Source organism: Protomyctophum bolini, assembly GCF_963924005.1.
Source record: "Protomyctophum bolini genome assembly, chromosome: 12".
Classification (NCBI taxonomy): Eukaryota; Metazoa; Chordata; class Actinopteri; order Myctophiformes; family Myctophidae; genus Protomyctophum; species Protomyctophum bolini.
Window position 1 is genome coordinate 19,969,409 of NC_137873.1, and position 20,172 is coordinate 19,989,580.

The 20,172-nt window shown below is 41.0% G+C and overlaps 1 protein-coding gene across 2 annotated transcripts; it reads left to right on the top strand.

Moving 5' to 3' along the window:
- Nucleotides 1-958: 958 nt before the first annotated feature.
- LOC308325494 (uncharacterized protein) lies at nucleotides 959-19,142 on the top strand. Of its 2 annotated transcripts, none has more exons than XM_080778006.1 (14): nucleotides 959-1,196; nucleotides 2,123-2,178; nucleotides 2,415-2,596; nucleotides 3,553-3,725; nucleotides 8,259-8,381; nucleotides 8,698-8,788; nucleotides 10,273-10,343; nucleotides 11,344-11,485; nucleotides 13,852-14,529; nucleotides 15,979-16,171; nucleotides 16,322-16,632; nucleotides 16,929-17,002; nucleotides 17,134-17,175; nucleotides 17,265-19,142. In XM_080778006.1, the coding sequence occupies exons 1-13, from the start codon at nucleotides 1,092-1,094 to the stop codon at nucleotides 17,167-17,169; spliced, it is 2,235 nt and encodes a 744-aa protein (XP_080634132.1). In that variant the 5' UTR covers nucleotides 959-1,091; the 3' UTR covers nucleotides 17,170-17,175; nucleotides 17,265-19,142. The 2 variants fall into 2 exon arrangements, with proteins under 2 accessions (XP_080634132.1, XP_080634131.1); XM_080778005.1 differs by having other exon boundaries at nucleotides 17,861-19,142.
- Nucleotides 19,143-20,172: the final 1,030 nt, after the last annotated feature.

Genomic DNA, 20,172 nt, shown 5'->3' on the forward strand with positions numbered 1-20,172 from the left:
GTTTGAGGATTGAGTCAGATGTAGAGTTGCTGGCCGGCTCCATATATGCAGATCTAAGTGATGATTCAGTCTTCTCCATGTATGGTTATCCAGGGTTATAAGGTCAGTGTTGTGATCTTCATATGGAGATGGCCATATATGGTGGCGTGATGTGTCACGAGGCGTGATGTCACGAGGCGTGACCATATATGGAGACGTGATGTCACGAGGCATGACCATATATGGAGGTGTGATGTCACGGGGCATGATGTGGAGGTGTGATGTGACACACGGAAGTGCAGGTTTTCATAGTAAATGCGACCTACAGTTGCAATAAAACTTCAGCAGTAGATCTATCCGATGCAGTTAATTGTTATTTAGCCTATTTGAATTAAATAAACCAAATAGGCCTATTTCCAGTAGGCCATTAGCCTATACCCGTCAGCGTGATTTAAATGACCTATACCTGTATGGCTGCTTTGTATTCACTGGCTTAAGGCCATTAATATGACTAGAAGATTCTTGTCTTAATACATGCCCTGCACAAAGGACCCCCCCCCCGGCCCATGCCTGAGCTTCTTTATCTTTCTATTTGTTTATAGGCATAGGCGTACGTGTGCACTGTGCATCCTATCCTGTTCAGTAGTTTGTAGTTCATCGTATACCTAGTGTAGTTGTGTGTGTGTGTGTGGGTGTGTGTGTGTGTGTGTGTGTGTGTGTGGGTGTGGCATAAAACAAATATATGCATGCATCTATGATTTATCTATGATGTGGCTATTAAATAGGCTCAACACATAATGGGATTGCATCTTTGAACCAAAGGAGACATTATAAAGTTTGAGTTTATGATGCCCCCTAAATGAATGAATAAAAAATGTATAATGTGCTGGTACAAATAATAATAATAATCTACAGCTGTAGTCACGCCGTGTACAACTCATCTTCCCACGATGCTTAGCGAGAGGGGGCGTAGTCGTCGCGCACAAGACAACATACATTTCGTTCGTGGTCAGAGCAGCATGGGCAAAAGCGAATAGCTGGACTTAAGTCAACTGTTAATAAATTGCTCATATTACGCTTTTGGGTCGTGGCAATCGGCCCACACAGTGACGATGGCCTCTCAATCAGACGACGCTCTGCTGTATTTGATTTATCAGCACCTGAAGGTGAACGGACACTCAAAAGCTGCAAGCATGTTGAAGAAACACGTTTCACAGGTGAGACTGTCTGGTCGTTGTTATGCAACATTGTTTTGTTCTAGTACATTTTAACTGCGTCTATTCTCTTGGCTGACAATAAACCAGAATGGGAACTATGATTGGACATTTCAATATTAGCGTTATTTATCCTCAGACATCATCTGTGTGCCACGTCGCGTTACATAACACATACATGTTTACATACGGCACTGCTGGGTGTATTTCATGGGCCTGTGCGTTGATGCACGGGCTTTCTTGACGAAAAGAACACGATGTTACAGTTGCAGCAGCATGGCAGCAGCAACCAAAGGCACAGCCCCCCTGGCCCCTGCTGTTGCTTTTAGGACTCTCACAACAGTGCAAACTCTGTTCATAATATTATTATGTTTACGATACTGTCTAGTGGTTCTCTCAACATTTTCAGGTCGTGATCGCCCCGAAATAATCATATTTGAAGGACCCCAACAAATAATATTATTCAACTGGGGACCCACTCTGACAAGCACGTGGGTTGAACTTGAGTTCCATTTAGTTTGACTTGGTTGGTTCCACAGACAAATGGCAAAATAGCAGATCTACAAGTTCAACAAGTTGTGATCTTGTAGATCGGCTATTTATTTTTTATTTTTCTTGTATTATTTGACAATTTGGCCAAGGTTTGACCAGTTTTTATATAGGTTGTTGTTGATTAGCCTACCTTTGACACAGTAATACCCTTTTTTTCTTTTCTTTTTTTGTTTCTTTCTTGTGGTATTAAGTCCTCATCTGGGGACCCCCCAAAATAAATACATATCATGTGGGAAGTTGGGAACCCCTCTGGATGTTCCGACCCACAGGTGGAACCACTGCTACTACACTAGAACCTGAGCTTCTCTCTCTCTCTCTCTCTCTCTCTCTCTCTCTCTCTCTCTCTCTCTCTCTCTCTCTCTCTCTCTCTCATATAGTTGGAAACACCAGAAGAGAGCCCCAGCCTGCACGATATATACACAGGCTGGAACAAGTAAGTTGTTCCTTCACATACAGTAAAATGATTTGCTTGCATTTGCTTTATTAAAAATTCAAAGCCAATATGTAAGAAATAAAGATTTTGAGACGGTGTCTTAAAAAACAAAGACACTGTCTTCAATTATTTAAATTGAATTGAATTCACACAAAGTGGGCCTATAACAAATATGTTTTTTGTATTTGTGCATGGTTGTCCATGTATCTGTCGTGTGTGTATTTGTTTATCCACAGACTGGTCTCTCTAGCTGAACATACTAAGCAGGAAATGGATATGGACTCGATCACGCTGAAGAAAAGCATCAAACCAGACCCTGCCACCAATGAAAAAGATGACACCACAAACGTAGAAGAAGAAAAGGTGGACATTAAGCCTTCCACCAGTGAAGAAGAGATGGAGACTACGCCTCTAGTTGGTATGTGTCTGTATGCACAGCTGTCTGTCTGTCTGTCTGTCTGTCTATCTGCCTGCCTGTTTTCCGGTGTGTCTCTCTCTCTGTCTTGTTAATTCACTTTATGTTCTGCTTTTCTTTAGTGTGTTCAATTCTTCCTGTCACCATGTACCTATACAATTTAATATATACATATATTATATAAACTGTATATATATACAGTTTAATTTCCAGTGGAGTTGCACTTTTTTGTCCACTTTACCCATTATGCGAGGTATAATCAATGGGGAGCAGGTCATTATTAAGAAATTGACCTCGGCCGACAGGGTGATTAGACCATAGACTTAGAAAATTAGACGCCTCATTTGCTGCTGCAATTCATTTGAGCGTCAAGGGGCGTCTACCTTTCTATGGGCAATGAAGGGGTTTATTTCTCAATAATGACCGTCAGATGTCTTGTCTTATTGACGGGCCTATCAGATGTCTTGTCTTATTGACAGGCCTATCAGAACACTGGTACATGTCTTGTCTTATTACGAAAAATGTTCATCGACGAAAAATGTTCGTCGACGAACATTTTTCGTCAAACATTTTTCGTAATAAGACAAGACATGTACCAGTGTTCTGATAGGCCTGTCAGTGTTGTTTTCGTTGACAAAAAATGTTCGACGCAAAATGTTGTTCAACATTATTGAGAGTACTGTTTATCTGTAAATGACATCATGTGTTTGTCTACATGGCTGCAATGTTGGATATGGCACAAATCAAACAGGTGTTTTTGATTATACAGCGGTCAGTATTCAAAAATATTCAACCAAGTTGTGTAATTGTTCCTTTTAATGTATGCTTTTTTGAAACAATGTTTGCTATTATATAAGGGGCTTATCACCTTTTTAACCATAACATGATACTGTCAGGCCACCACACATTTAATATGACTTGCTACTCTCAAAACACAAGCATTTCTTCCCCAACTCCAGAGTCCCAGACGAATGGTGCTGCTGCTGAGTCATCCAATGGAGGCTCTCCATCCATGGGGAAGGATCCTGAGGTCCTCCCTGATCAGGCTAACGATTCTGAGAGCAAAACTAAGACAGAATCCCCGGGCAGCGAGAGCTCTGATAAAGAAGAGGACGCAACAGAACAAGAAGAGGTAAACAGAGAGAGAAGTGTGAGCGTTGACCAACATGGTGTGGCGTCATGTTGTCGTTTTCGGTGGTCACCTCTTCCCCGAAAAACTGGACTATGAATAGGCCTTAAAGGTTACTCCAGACCGAGCAAACTTGTCCAGACAGTCCAGGTCTGCTTATTATAAGCGACTTTGGGCTAGTTGTCCTGTAACATAGCTTAATTCACTGTTGCCCGTTGCTTTATAGTTTGGGGCTTATTTCTTCAGTGTAGTTGCTTATTTTGGCTTGCTTTCATGATTCCTTAAAGAAAATAGCTGATGTAATAGGGCTCTAGTAGTGAAACTGGTTGCTTCTTTTGGAATTGTTTTCATAGACCTGTTCGCTTGTTTCACTCACAGAATCTGGCAACACAGAGGTCAGTAACTACCAGCACGCAGCACCTCTCTCTCTCTCGGTGAAGTGTCCGTGACACAATATAATATAATATTATATATATATAGCATAATATGCCTACCTATAATATATGTCCAGTCAAAAGACATCTCAGCAGCTGAGATGTCTTTTTTTTGTGATCTCAATGCAAATATTGCTGGTTTAGCGGGACTAAACGATAAAATTGCGGGATGGTGCGGGACTAAATGAGACTTATTTATTAGATTGATATTGAGAATATGGTATCTAGTTCACACTAATCCAGTAAGTAGTCAGCCCTGAACATGACTAGAAGCTAGTCCACTCTACAGTGGAGTAATTTACCCCCCTCATCACTACAACATGGATAGCGTCGCTCCCGACATCGGCAACTTACCGGACATGTTCGGTTCTTCATCAACGGGTTCCGACGCGTCGATAAGGCGATATGGACTGCAAGCGACGGGAGCTTTTCGTCGGGAGTCTCCTGCAGACAGTCTCGTGACTGGCGACAACCGACCGTTGGGGCAGTGTGGAGCTGGATTAATTCTACTTACAGGAAGTAGATAGACATTTGAAGTACGTCATGACGCCAGAGCTAGTAAATGTTGGTACTGGCGGCAGTATGCAAGAGCGTTTGATCTGCAGCAAACATTTATTTTGAACATGCATGCTTAATAGTTAAATAGTTATGTGTACCCCTGATTAGCAATACATGTGATAGCTACACTAGATAGATGTCTGAATAACATTACCTTTACCAATGCCATCATCCTATGATTGTATATCCACTGAGCATGTGTTTGGTCTCGTTACTGTGCTAAGGGACCACAACCATCACAATATCCACTTATATTATAATAATTTGTTTAACCCATGGGCATGAAGGCTGCAGTGTTGGTTTAAAGGCCTGTAGAATTGTTATTGCTCTTAGTATCTGTAAGCGCTTCAGTGCAAAACCCATTACTGGCACATTTCCGCTGAAACTGTTCCTGCCTCTTTTAGAAGAGTTCATTTCATAATTGTAGCACAGGTCTTAGATGGGGATTTTTGTCAAGTCAGTCACAGAAGGCTAATCGCTACTAGGGGTTGAATCTGGAACTCATTCCGCTCAACTATGCAATAACCGTCATACGTGCTGCTGTTCTGGTTATCATAGTACTTGAAGGCCAGTCTATGATGTCAGTACTATGATGTCATATTGATGACTTCACGGATCTCCATATATGGGCAATTGGGCATGAATGGGATACAGAGACAGACAGATACACACACAGAGATTTGTGGATTTGCGTTTCTAGACAACTGCTAAATCAGAGTATTATGAGGTACAGTATGCGTCCAAACGGGTCACACAAGGTAGGTAGTATGTAAGTAGATGCATAATTAAATGGGTTTGTATGTAGATAGATAGATATAGAGATACTGTAGATCAAAGGTCAGCCCCGCATCGCGATGTGACCGTGCTTGTAGTTTCATAGAAAACGGAGAGGGAACATCCTATTTTAAATGGGACTCTATGGGATGTGCGCACACATTTCTTGGTGCTGGGTTTATGCAAGGCGTTGCCTAGCAACCGGGCCACTGTTAAAAGTTGATTTTCAGCTCTCAACAGTTTCATATTGATGAAGTACATTAATTGACAGAGAATTCCGACAAAGCCAGACAATGGTTAGATTTTAATTGACGGAATACTCCATCAAAGGCAGCTAAATTGTTAAAAAGTGAAAAAGAAAGTACTCCTTCCTTACTCCGCACTCTTATTGCTCAAGGATTCTTCTTTACCGCTGTCTGTAGTGTTCTGCACCAGCAGCTGCTTGTGGGTACGTAGGAAACAATAGACACTGTATAATCACCCATTGTGTGTGCCTCGTCAACTCCCCAATCTGTCCATGCCCTCAACAGTCTAGAGAAAATGCAGTTTGTCAACGTGCCTAATGTTAACATGCAAGGCTGCTCTGTAAAACGCAGTAGATCATGAACCTAATCAACCCCAATGTTTGACCAGCTATAGACTATTGTATAGTTGATTACTTTTGATGGTTGACCCTTGGGGATCCCAACCCACTGGTTGAGAACAACTGCTCTAGTTGATTGGCCGGGTGCTTCTCGGGTTATGCAGAGGAGACGCAGATATTCTGCACATTTATAGAATGGCCTGGCCATTCTGGAGCCATGTGGAACTCCACATTCAAGTCGAACCTCATCGATTCCTCTGTCTTCGCATCTAATCCTCGTCTCATTCAGGGATGGGAAGGGACCAATGCGCTAGGAAGTGAAGGATGCGAAGATAAGTAGAGTATTGGAATTTAACTGGAGATGGATAGATACAGTAGATGGGTAGTAGTGGTACATCGATATATTATGTTTTATGTATGTAGGTACTGGTAGCTAGATGGTTAATTAAATGGTTCTGTAGACTATGGACTGTTAATGTTCTGACTTAGAAGTGCCGTTGTGAGCAACCTTTATTCTCGCAATAAACAATACAATTGAATAAACATGTTCATGTATCCTTTGCGGTGTGCTTGTGATAGCAATTTCTTTTGGAGAATTACTTTTGCATCTTTGCCCATTGTTGTTGGAGTAGTATTATACTGTACTCTCTGACAGACTCACTGACATACACTACACACATAGCTTAAAGCCAGTCACTGCAATAATTTGTGTATAGATAGATGGGCATTGGCTTATGTACTTTAAAAAGGCAGACACAAACACACCGCTACCTTCACTATGTGTGTGTATACTATAGTCTATCCATGTCCTCTATTCTGTTGTGATTGTATTATCTCTGTCTGTCTGTCTCTGATGTGTGTTATCTCAGGCAATGTATGTGAATCCGGTTTTTATTCTTTTATACTTGTCCAGTGATGCAGTAGATGCTGATAGCTGGCTCTAATACTGTTTGAACAGACCTGTGTGCCTGAGAGAGACTCATAATCTCCTGATACAAACCGTGTGTGCGTGTGTGCCTGTGCACGCAGCGTTCTGTTGATCCCGACTCCTGGACAGTGTTCAAATCTGTGCTACAGTGCTGGTGGTTATTTCTGGTTCTGTCTGGTTCTGTTAATGTGAAACCCTCTGTGGTTCGCATCTAATGCCCATACAGCTGCAGTTTATAAGGCAACCCATACTCTTGCACGCGCACACACACACACACACACACACACACACACACACACACACACACACACACACACACACGCATGTAACAAAACATTGTATATTTAAATCGTCCGACTGAAGTCAGTACTGATTTGGGCTGGAATACCAACTGCAAAATATAAAAGAATTAGTCACTGTGGATTACCAGCAGTCGTTAAGAATACAAGCATTGTTAGTCATGCCAGCTGTCCGCAATTATTAGGCTACTTCTGCATATTTTATAGTTAGCCACTCTAGATGCCCCTGCCAAGGCATCTAATAGGACACAAAGTTACAGCAGTTACAGACAGTTACAACTCAGAAGGTGAGGCTCTAGCCAAGAAGCCCACCGAGTGGGCCTCCCTGCTGCAGTGCAGCCAACCCACCCCTGATCAGGCCAAAGCCCAACTTCAGTCCCCTACCCAGCCAAGGCTTCTGGCCCAGAAAGCATTGTCAGAAAAAGAGTCAATGCAGGTTTGATATGAGCCTACGGAGTAATTCTTAGGGGCGGGTTATCTCTTCTAGTTCATCTGCTGTTAATCTGAACTGCATTTGTGTAATTCTAGCCTTCATTGTTTGCTATTCAACTTTTCAACATACCCGGTATGTAGTCTTTACTTCATCAGCTGTAGTATTTATTGGTTGGTAATGCTTTAGTGAAAGTCCCGGTGACTGATGCCGTGTCCTTTGATCTCCCTTGTAAGAATCTAGAAATAATGAAGTGTAGCAGCCAGCTATGCATGCAGGAATGTGCTTTGGTGACATTGTTTTCAGAATATATCAACACTCCTTTTATAACATAACAGATAATGCAAATCTATACAACAGATGGAGAGACTATTTGTCATCTCTTGTTCTCACACAATTTTACTTGCAGAAATATTGTAGGAACGTAAAAGTGCTGCATGCACAAATATCTTTGTATGAGAGCTCAAGGATCAAATGTACAGTGAAAGTTTTATTTTCCAACTGACAAACCTTCCTCCATTATTCCTCAGAACGCAGAGCCAGCCGTTGAAGTACCTGTGGTTCAGTCTGAAGTCTCTGTCAATCAAGTGGAAACTCCCCCCATAACCAATGGGGGTGAATCATTAGAGGAAGAGGAGGACATTCCTGTCGAGGTGCAGCATTAGAAATAGTTTGCTGGATACTTGTAGTCTTGTCAAACCTTTTTTATATGCTCAAAAGTCGTTCAACACCTCAACATTGTAGTGTGGAGAATCAGGAAATATTCACTGTAAAATAATAATTATTAATGATTATTTTTAACAGCCACAATCAGTCATAGTTCTGCTCTTTGAGCTGCAAGGACACCAACAGGAGAACAAACATTCAAGCGTCTTTGTACACTTCGAAAACGTTCATTCTGGGACCTCCCAGGTGATTTAGCCTCTGCTGACCTCTGTTGACCTGAGGGGTCTTCTTTTTCCCTCGCAGGAAGCCGTCCCAGCCTTGCCCACCTCCTCTGAAGTGACACCTCAGGAGACCACTGAGCCGCCAGTGGAGCCAACCGACCTTCCCACTGACGGTACGAACAGCCAATGGCGTTTTGAACCCGGCTTGCTATTTAAACGCTGTGTATGGGATCTTGTAAACACTAGCTCACACCACACTGTGGATACTCACAAGGCGTTGTGATGAAAACACTGGAGGCTTGTCTGTCCAGAGCCCTCTAGTGACAATCTGGCCACGTTGTGAGGAGAGTGTGGTCTAGAATCTGTACCGCATAAATGTGTGTCAATGCTTTCACCTTAATGAAAGACAGCATAACATTCTGTCAATTAAAGTCTCAATACAGAAATAATTTTATGCCCAAACCACACCAATGGGTGGCCATGCGACTCCTTGCAACCAAACGGTTGCGTGAAGACTCATGTAGTTGCAAGCAACCATTGAATTGAACCAATTGAATCACTTGCATCGACATGCAACAGGACATAATATCACACCGCTGCGACGGACGCTAAAACTGTTTTGGTGTGGTTTGGGCTTTAGTTTAAACTCTATATTATACATTAGGCCTATATACATCATAACTACAGTATTACAGCTGCAGTGGTTGGAGGTGGTCTCCCTACTCTTAAGCCCAAGACGCAACAAAACAGTTTTGGCGATCGTCGCAACGTCCTGTTACACATCAGCGCATAGTGGAGTATGACGACGCAAGTGATTCAATTGGTTCAATTCAATGGTTCCTTGCAACTACATGCGTCTACTCGCAACCATTTGGTTGCAAGGAGTTGCATGGCGACTCATTGGTGTGGTTTGGGCTTTACATTGAGAAATGTTTGTGTCGGGAAGGACACTGGTAGCCCTGAGTGAAGTGCATAAGACAATTATCTCCCCAGCATATCGTCTCTGTTGGGTGGACAGTGACACCTCATATGTTCAAAACTGTGTCTTTTTCAGGATTCAAATTCAAAAATGGCAAAAGTAGCAGATATTTCGAACTTGTAGATCTGCTACGTATGATCAGATCAAGTAGTAGGGCATTCATTTATGAAGAAAAAGAAAACAGCAATGATATACTAAGCTCTGTAGCACCACACAGAAGAGTCCATTTCAGGACACAGTGAGGCTGACTGTTCCATTTGGCACAACGCCCTAACCAGATGTTCAAAGCTGCTGTTCTCTTCCCATTTGGCAGCCTCTTAAGTTGTATATCTTGTTTTTTGTTGAACTTGTCAAAGCTTGTTTCATCAGCTTGAGTGGGGAACAGTAAGAGAGCTTCAATCAGTGCACACTAACGCAAAGTCATATTGGACAGATCATTTGACCATTTAAGTAGTTTATTAGTAGTTTTACACAGCAGAGCACAAGAAATGAGTTGATCAGCCAAGGAGTTTGCGAAATTAACTGTGGACAGACGTATGGACAATTGACGTGCACTATCTGTCTGGCAGTCGGAGATGAAAAAAGATTGCCAATGTCGTCCATTTTGTATTGAAGCAGTACATAAAAAGCCCCAAACAGCCATTTTGGAAATCTCTTTTGTTTGTTTATGTAAACTAGGCCCTGATGAGTCTGCTGCTCCAGCCTCTGTGTGTGAAATCTCCAAAGAGGAAGAGGACAAGGAAACTGAGGTAGTTTAATCCGCTTACAATTTCATGTTGCTCTTATTGTGTGTATGTATGGTCGGTCTTTCCAACACAAGATATCGTTTCTTTCTGGAAGTCATAGAATCCAGTGTTGGAATAAAAAAGAAAAGAACAAGGCCCAGGCAAGCTGTACTGTTGTTGAGCATAAATTGTGATGAACATGGCCTGCATTATAATTTCATGCATTGACATTAAAGCTTTTGGATCTCTATCCATGAGCTTAAGTAAAGTAGAGTCCTTTGACTTTCTGGAATTGAGCTATATTTAGTTTGACAAGACTATACCTGCAAGTAGGAGATATTGATTTGTCTGTTTATAAAGCTTTACAATGTAAATGTTTGGCATTCAGAATTATGCTTTTTCCAGAGAGACTTGCAAAGTGCAAGATCTCATCCAAGTGAATGGCATGAACCCTAGTGATCAAACGGTGTAAATGGTCATGTACATAGAGTACAAAGAAAACTAGTTACTATACTGCTACAAACTTAGTATCTGTCCAAACAGCATGCTATCTAAATACATTCTTAACATTTGTGGTCAAGCAAACGGTATATATAAATAACATCACACGATGAAAAAAGTAATGTCTATGAAGGTTTTTAAGATATTCTCATTAATCAGTCTGAGCTCATGTTAACACATTGACATAAATTGCTGTCTGCCTTCGTTCAAAATATCCGCTTTGTGTGTGTCTCTCACTCGGATCGCACTGCAACACATCTGCGTGGCCTTGTTAACACCCAACCCAATATGTAGGGTTATGGAAACCCTTCCTTATCATATTTGGTAAATGCATGGTTACATCAGTGGTTCTCAAAGTCTCTGGGTTCTTTGACCCTCACGGGTCTATAACTCTTAGTCTTGAGTGTTTAAAATGGTACCACGGGCCCATTTGGTATAATTTGCACACTCTCAGAATGATGGCAGTCCCTAAAATGTAAACCTTTGAGAAGCACTGGTTTAGATGTACTGTGTTCCATTATAGACTCTCCAGTCGGCTACTGGCAGTCCTCAGGAGGATGAAGGTGGTGACCTAGCTCTCCAGCAGAAAACAGAGGACCAACCGGTGATCTCAACAACCCCCTGTGACCCTGTGACCCCCTGTGACCCCTCTACTGCTGATATGGGTAACACTGCACTGCACCACAACAGCAACATCATGGGTTGTCATGAGACCCAGACTTATTTATCTCTTTAAAACATTCCTGTTAAAGAAGTGACGAATTATCAGAAATAGTCTTCTAAAATAGCATGAAATAAGACGCAGTTGTTTAACCACTTTTTTTTTTTTTTAGCCCTATTTTAATTATAGTTTGTCATACATTACAATGGTGTCATGGGACAAAGATTGCTGATCTGCAAGCCAAACTCACAATGTGACACATTATGAAGTGTTGTGAGCTTGTAGCTTGATTATGTTTGTCGTCTTTAAAAATAAAATCTTTTGAAAAATTGCCCATTATGAGATTGCCAAAAAAGGGAGGACAGCTTGAAAGTGGTTAAAAGGCAATAAAAGTAAGAATTTACATTTTTATGGAAGTGTGGCTACGGAAACATGGTATAAAACTGTGAGTAGAGCGAGTAGATTTGGAATGAAGCCTGGAGCGGATTTTCAAGAACCGGCGTTCAGTTCCGCTCTGGTTGCACTCTGGTGCGCTGATGCCATGAGTTTGAAGTATGCCCGGTCCACAATGCATCTGTTTGTGCAGCGTGCCAACACATAAAATAGCCTATACAATGGAGTGTGCTAAGTACTGTTTGAGAGAGGGAGACAAGCACAATTCTCCCACTCAACTCCACTCACACGTTATTCACAGAATACACAGAATACTAGTCTCTGGGAGTTGAAACCCAAGGAAAAGTCTGTCAAGTAAATAGTGTCTGATGGTCTTTCACTCACTGGTGTAATGCTCAGCTGTAGCCAACTATATAATAATACAGTTGTAGAAAATTCCCTATAGGAAGACTCACCCCGGTGCGTGCCCGTTTTTCCTCACAGAATTTTCCCCAGTGAGGGGGATAACTTTGTAATGTGCTTTGGAAAAATGTAAAAAGATACTCCTGTGGAAAGGCTATATTATATTACTTATATTGACCCTATAAACAATTTAGTATTATTTAGTATATGTAAGGTTTTGCCCCCTCAAATGGTACCTCGTCAGATAATCCCCACATATCCTACAACAACTTCTGTGAACAGACTTCACTGTAGTAGCTTTTCATAAATTATATTTGTACTTAGGCTGTCTGCTGTCATGAAAGTTTATAGTTAGAGAAATTCAAAATCCAGCCGTCTGCTGTCCAGCCTCTCCCACCCCTCACTGGGGAAAATTCTGGGAGGAAAACAGAACCTATAGTAACTCTCTAGGACCCAGCTAATATTTTAGTTCAGGCTTCTGTGTGGGCGCCCTCAGTTGTTCAGGACCCCCAGTTGTGAAGTAGTGTACTGTGCATCTCACATGCTTGCACACAGACAAACAGGAGCAAAATAATTTGTTCTTGAGGAAGTAGGTTACAATATTAATTTATTTTGTAAAGGTTTATGGTGAAAGAATGCATATATATATTGTTAAAAAAGTTCGTTTTTTGCTAAGTTAATCACCATGCTACAGCCAGCCATGCTAAAGTTAGCTAATATTAGCTTTCTGACTTCCTTAGCTTTATGAGGCTCTGTTTAAGCTAAGGTTCGAAACATTACTTGTATAAGTCTGTAATTTACATGATTCTGTACCTTTTAGTATGTGGTGCTAAAGCTAGCCTGTTACCTACCCTAGCTTACTGTGGTTTGATTTTTGGAAAAGCCAATAGATCAGTCACGGTGTAACAATCAACTTGCATATACTTGAAACGTGTTAAATATACTAATACTGATAATGCATTTATTATTTATTTTTATTGTTACTTTTAAGGTATCTTGGGGTTTAATGCATTTTAAAACCAAAAAATAAGTTTAAACAACCATGCACTTATGTTATGACTCTTGATTTAAGATCCTTGCAGACTGATTTTTTTGACAAAACGCAGCAGTCTACAAGGACTCTATGTTAAACTCTAAGTTTTAATCAACTGAAACAAATTATCCATAATGTATAAATTATAGATGGGGTTCAGGACACAGGCCTTTTTGAGGAGGGGTCAGAATAAATTATGGACTTATTCGTTATTCGTCTCAACTGCTCAATTAACACAAAAAACATTTGTATTAACTATTAACACAAAATTGGCCACTGCTGTGAATAGACAGTGTATTGATGCCGGTATGGTCCTTTTAAATAAATTTACATTCACATGGATCTCACCTCCCAGAGTCCCTGCGCATATTGGTCTTTTTTCAATATATCTTGCCAGCTCGTAACATAACTGCTGTAGTCTAGTTAGTTAGCTACTTAAGAGCTTGTTATTAACAAGAATGGTTGGGACAGCGGTGTCATTGTTTACTCTACAGAATGAAACGATCTGTATTAGTAGAATAATCGGTTGTTTGTAATTCCAGTTGAAGAGACGCCCGCTGCTGCTGTAGAGGAACCAGACGTACAGGACTCAACCATCCTCCTAAATCCGGAACTAGTAACCAGCACTCCGCTCCCTGGGAAAAAGAAGAGGAAGAAGAACAAGAAGTTGGATACGTCTACTGAAGAAGCTCCTGTCGTCGCGGATGCTGTCGAGGACACACCCATTGCTATGACGCCCATTGACCCTCCGCTCGCCCCTGTGAGTACAGCAAAGAAAGACAAGAAGAAACGGAAGAATATGACTGTAGAGGAAGAAGAGGGGAAGCAGGTGGAGGACCCTAAAGAGGAGAAGGTGGAAGAGAAGGAGGAGGTATGTGAGGTCAGTCCACCAGACAAGAAAAAGGTAAAGAAGAAGAAAAAGGGAGAGACTGTCGAAGTGGAGGGGAAACAAGAAGAGGAAGAGGAGACGACTCCCTCCACACTCCCAGAAAAGAAAATCAGGAAGAGGAGAGGGGGAGGTGTGGCAGAGGAGGAAGGGCAGGCGGAGTTGGAGAGCCCTGCGACTCCACCCAAGAAGAAGAAGAAAAAGGAGGCGGCGGAGGAGGTGACTGAGGAGAAGGCAGAGCCTCCCATCACTCCAGCCGAGGATGGTCAGAAAAAGAAAAAGAAGAAAAAGAGGTCACCAGCAGAGGGAAATGGACAGGAAAGCAGCAGCACAGGTGGGAATGGTTGGGAGTCGTACTTATGGAATCATGTACTTTTCATGAATGAAAGTGGTACATAACATGCTGATGGCATGCAGATAATCAGAAAACCTAATGTAACAAGGAGATGTCCCCTCTGTTTATGGCAGATATAATCATATAATTTAGTGTTCCCACCTCAAAATGATTTAGGTGGATAAAGTAGAAAAAAAACCTCGTTTCGAAGAAAGCGTTATATATAACGCTTTATATATAATAGCTGATAGTGATGGAATAGGCCATTCCCATCGTACAAATGATGCTGTTCACACACCGAGATCAGGACTTGTCACCTGTCCCTGTTTGAGTTGCTTTAAAAAAAATTAAGGAAATCTTATTGGACAAATACAAAAGAATATATTTTTTTATCATGATCTTGTAAGCTTACTAGATGCAAATTTGGACTTAAGAGCAGAGCAGGTATGTTGTCGTTGAGTACAGTTATTGAGTCATTGCGATGATGTAAACAACCGAAAGTAGCAACGTGTTAGTGAAACCAATAATTGAATAGCTACGTCATTATGCCTGCCTACCAGCATGGTTGGCTGACCATGACTGTATGCTCAACATGGCTAGCATAACGAATCAGTGCGACTTTAGCACAGTTTTAACCTGCCAGATGTGTGCGCACGTGAAAATACAATTGGGACAGTTGTCAGTTCTCAGAAACGTTCTGTGGTGCAGTGGAAAGAAAGCCCTTTAGAGGACTGGGATCCTGACTACTGTATGTATCTAGTATGTAGTAAAAGTATGTACCGAACTATCATAAGTGTTTCTTCTAGGGATGCCGAATTACATACATGAACTGTAAATGTTTTGGGCAGCAGTGGCCTAAATAAAGGCACAAACAAAGGCATTTGTAAGTAAAAGGTTCCCGGTTCGATCCCGTGGAATAGCAGAAAAATATCTGGGTGGGGATGTGAACCCCCCAGCTGCTCCAGTGGAGCTGCTCAGTTATAGTAGGGCAGCTCCTCCCAGGTTTTATGTGCGTGACTGCGTAAATGTGAAGCAGGGCATGGCTGGAAAAAAATAAGAAAATACATTCTCTAATTAAAATAAATAAATAAAAATGTTTTGCATAATCCTCCCTACTATAGAGTGTGCTGCCAATATAAGGAGTTCCTCCCTGTCCCCAGTTAACCCCTGGGGTAAAAAGGTTTAGTTTTTGGCTAGGGTTAGCCAGTCTTTTGTGTGTCTCCCCCACTGTAGAGCGTGTGCATGTGCACATCTTGTTACCGGGGCGGACTGGGTATTTTTTTCTCCAAATCACTGAATGCTCCTTTTAAAGTGACTTAAAATACACCCTACATTTACCATTGGTTGCTTGTACAAATGGTTTGATAATGGTTTTAACTCTTTCTATTTCCCATCTCTGTTTCCCTGTGCATCTCTCCCTCTTTCTGTATCCACCTCTCCCTCCTACAGAAACCCCTGATGAATCTGCCGTCGCCATCTCAACTAGAACAAGACAGACTAATCACAGGACAAAAGTGAGTAAGAAGAAAAGGCTGTCGAGGAGGAAATTGAGTAGCAGTAGCCTTCCAGACCAGACACAGACCCCGACAAAGAACAGCCTTCCAGACCCGACAGAGACCCCAACACCCAAAGCAAAGAAAAAGTCAGTTTAATCATCTTCTTTATTTCTTAATGTTTTAAATACACTTACCAAATCTATCTGTTGCTTGTTGTCATAGTTTTGCTGTACCGAAAAAAAGTTTAGTAAAACAAGTAAAGTGAACCATACAAATCTGAACCAATTCAAAATCAGGAAAACCCAGAACCAGGGGACCACGGAGGTGACGACTCGAGCCAAAAGACAGGCTCCTGCTACCACACAGCAGGAAGATGTCACACCAAAGAAGAAGAAGAAAATGGCCGCTGAGCAGGAAAACGTGTCCGCAAAAGAAAACCAGCCGCCGCTGAAGAAGAAAAAGAAGAATTCGGAAAAGGTTCCTGAACTCTCCCCTGCTCCATCTCCCAAAGAGGGGAAGAAGAAGAAGCGGGGGAAAAGCGGTAAAGTCAAGACGGAGACGGAGACCTCCACTCCATCCATTGTTGAGGCCTCTGCCAAGAAAAAGAGTAAGACATTAATTTCCTTCGTCCCATTGCTCATGAGGGAACTTACAATTTAGCAGATGCTCTTAATCCAGAGCGATTTACAGTAAGCAAGAACAACACATGCTAATACATCAAATACATAGAAATACTCATCAACGATAAACATCCATCTAACATGGGGCCATCGACAACTTCTCTCCGACTCCCATTTCTGGGCAGTCCTCTCCAAATCAAGGAACTCTGTGCCATCCTAAATGTTGTGATTTTACTTTAGTTTGTTTCATTTTTCTCAAACATGTACTACATTACTGTTACAGAGAAGAACAAACCAACTGAGGAGGTGACACAGTTACAATCTGTTCCAGACACGCACACTCCATCTGCTGCTAAGGTAACAAACACACAGTAGTCATTTATACATTCCTGACTGAATCCTACTTGTATTGAAATACTGAAATTACTTTCAGTACACTTAATTTAATTGGATTGTTTACATGAATGTTATTGTTTTTATATTTGCAGAAGAAGAAATCATCTAAAAAAAAGGTCATCTCATGAATTTAAGTAAGTAGCTACTTAGTCCAAACATCAGGAATAAAGTTTAAAAGTCATTTTATAATGTGTATTATATAAATGTATTTTTCTTTTGACAGGAAATTTGCGGCATGACTTCTTTGGGAACTGAAAGCCATTACTTTTAACTGGACCATCTCAGTAGTGTTATGTCTAATTTATACTGTCTTACTAGTGTCCTGTGACAAGAATAGCTATTATATTGGCTACAATCTACAAGCCCACAACGCATCACATTGAGCTTGTAGATCGACAGTATTTGGCGTGGGACATCATGCGAGATAATACGACCAAGTATAAATCAGGCTGTAGTCCAACCCCCAACCCGACATACACACACTACACACACCTTAACCCTGTTTTTAATTCATGTTTTTTCTGTCCAAATAATGTTCTGAATGAATCCACACACCCAATCGGTCAGAAAAGTAATGCTGTAGTGCCCTCTATGGGTTGAAACTTTCAAGCGTATTGCACTTGTGACTACATCCAATCAGAGATACACAACAGGGTATTTTGTCATTGACACCTATTGTGATGTCACTGATTGAATGTGGTCACCTGTGAGTGCAACAATGCTTCAAAGGCCAGTGTGATTTGGTGTGGATTCACTCTAGTGATGTCAAGTGCAAATTTACCTATATTTAACATGAAACCTATTATGTTTGTTTGACAGGTGGACATGTCTGATATAACACTGCTTTCCGTGTCAAGGTCTCACGCCACTGGAACATTTCTGCCACCCTATGTAAAATGACATGTTTTGATGAGGTGTTGAAGTGTTCTGTCAGATGTCCTCCTAATCATAATAGAATGATAGGATTCATGTCAAATATCATAAGTTGCCTTTTAAGACCGTTGTTTGTTTTTATACTGTCCTCTGGTACCTTTTGCCATTTTGTTGATACAGTTTGTCACAGCTTGATCTGATATGTGAATTCTCATGAGACGGCTACAGTAATGAGAGGAGGGCCGCTTTGTTCCAATGAAGCCTTAAGTCAAGTCAGGTTTTTTTTTTGTAGTTTAGCTTCAGGATTTGGCATATAATTTAGCTTTATGCTGTGAAAAATAAGGGGAGTCTAGTGAGTATTAATTCTTGAACGTGTTGTTGCCTTTTCTGTCAAAGAGCCTTAAAAATGTGAACTTCCAAATGGCTTTCATGGGACACATTGTTTACAAATGTCTTGTTTGTTTTACATTTTTATATTTGTTTTATTTTTGCCTGGTCATGCATACTGTTCACAGATCACCATGCTTTCGCTGATGACAAAGGGGAATCACACCGAGTTTAGGTATTCAAACGTTTTCCTGTCTTCTGGGGACAGTTGAAGCTTTAAACCTTTTAGTGGGAAGTTTTGTGAACAAAGAACAAGCCTCCCGATTTTGTCATTGAGTCTCAGTAGAAACGTCTGGACAGAAAAGATAAGGAATATAACCATTGTGTAGTTTTTTCTTTTCTTTTCTTTCTTTTTATCAGCTGAGATTGATTAATGTACCAAAAACGTGATTGAAATCATTGTTTATATTCTAAAACAAATTGTTGCTCCCCATTTATTATATTTTGCTCATGAACCATCTGTAAAAATCAACATACCTGAAGAGACAAAATCTGATGCATTGCATTGTTACTAAAAGGGCTTCTCTTTAAGACTTACTTGAAAAGCATTTCCCACACCCACCCACTAGTCACAGCGGTAGTGTTTCTCTCCCGTTTGGAGAAAATTCCACTCATTAAACACTGTTCACAATACATGTCTAGATAGATACTTAACTCACTGTGGTTTGAGTACAGTACTCCATGGTAACAAATTACTATCCACATCATGGGAACAATGTTACACTTGTTAGGCCTTTGAATGTTTTAATTTTCTCAATGTGATATCACACTGCTGTTTTATAATTACCTCAACTGTTGTTCCCCCCAATAAACAGTTTATATTTGTTTTCATTCAATGAAACTGTTTATATTTTTGAGGGGCACTAGCCACATGTTTAATGTTTGTTTTACCTAAGACAAACATAAAAAATGCCATTGAAATGGACAGGGTTTAATGTTAGTTTTGTCCATGTTTGTTTTGTCTGATAATTACGTCATAAAATATGTATACTATACGTCCACGATGTAAGATGATAAGATGCCCCTCACTTCACACGGATGTGATTTTTATTTGTTTCAGTTATATCATCACATTTATAGGTATAGAGGGTATGCGCGTGACAACCCGGAAGTTATGCAGGAACGCCTATTGAGTGTCAAACTTTTGTCAATTCTATTCTAAATATGAGACGTGGTGGAATACAGACTATTTTTCTGAAGCGTACACTACACTGACTACAGTAGAGATCTCAGGGCTTAAACTTCTCAGTCCTGAAATTTCCATAGGGGTCATTTGATGAGATCAGTGCTGATTTGCAAAAAATATCTTTCAGTCTTGGGCTTTTTTTTGCTTTAAGCCCTGTGCACTGTCTACAATACAAATGTATAGTTGCACCGCTCACTTCACACAGGTGTGATTTGTCAAAAGGTTAGTAACCTGTGTCATAAATATACGGCGTGATCTCATACTCCAGACACAGGCATGTGTCTTCAACTAGGCGTCTGGGAACTGCCAATCTTGTGTGATGGTTAGTTTCTTCTTTTTTTAAAACATTAACCACTTGAACCCAAGCATCTTTATGGGCCGGGGATGAGCCATCACCTTAGAGTAGGCCTTACACCCATTCATCAGGTGATGGGGGAATTTCCAGAACACAGCTATCTATGGAAATGGTATACTAAATAGTAAACTAAAACTATATATGTGCCCGGTTTGGCCATCGGGAGCACCGGGACGATTCCCGGTGGCCTGCCTCCTAGTGGCCTGGCTGTCCAAAAAAAAATATATATATAATTTTTTTTTTTTTTAATCAGGTCAGGCCAGCAAAAAAGAAATCTCTCCTAAGCTCAGGCCAGGCCAGCCACAGTCAATTTCAATTCAATTCAGGCAG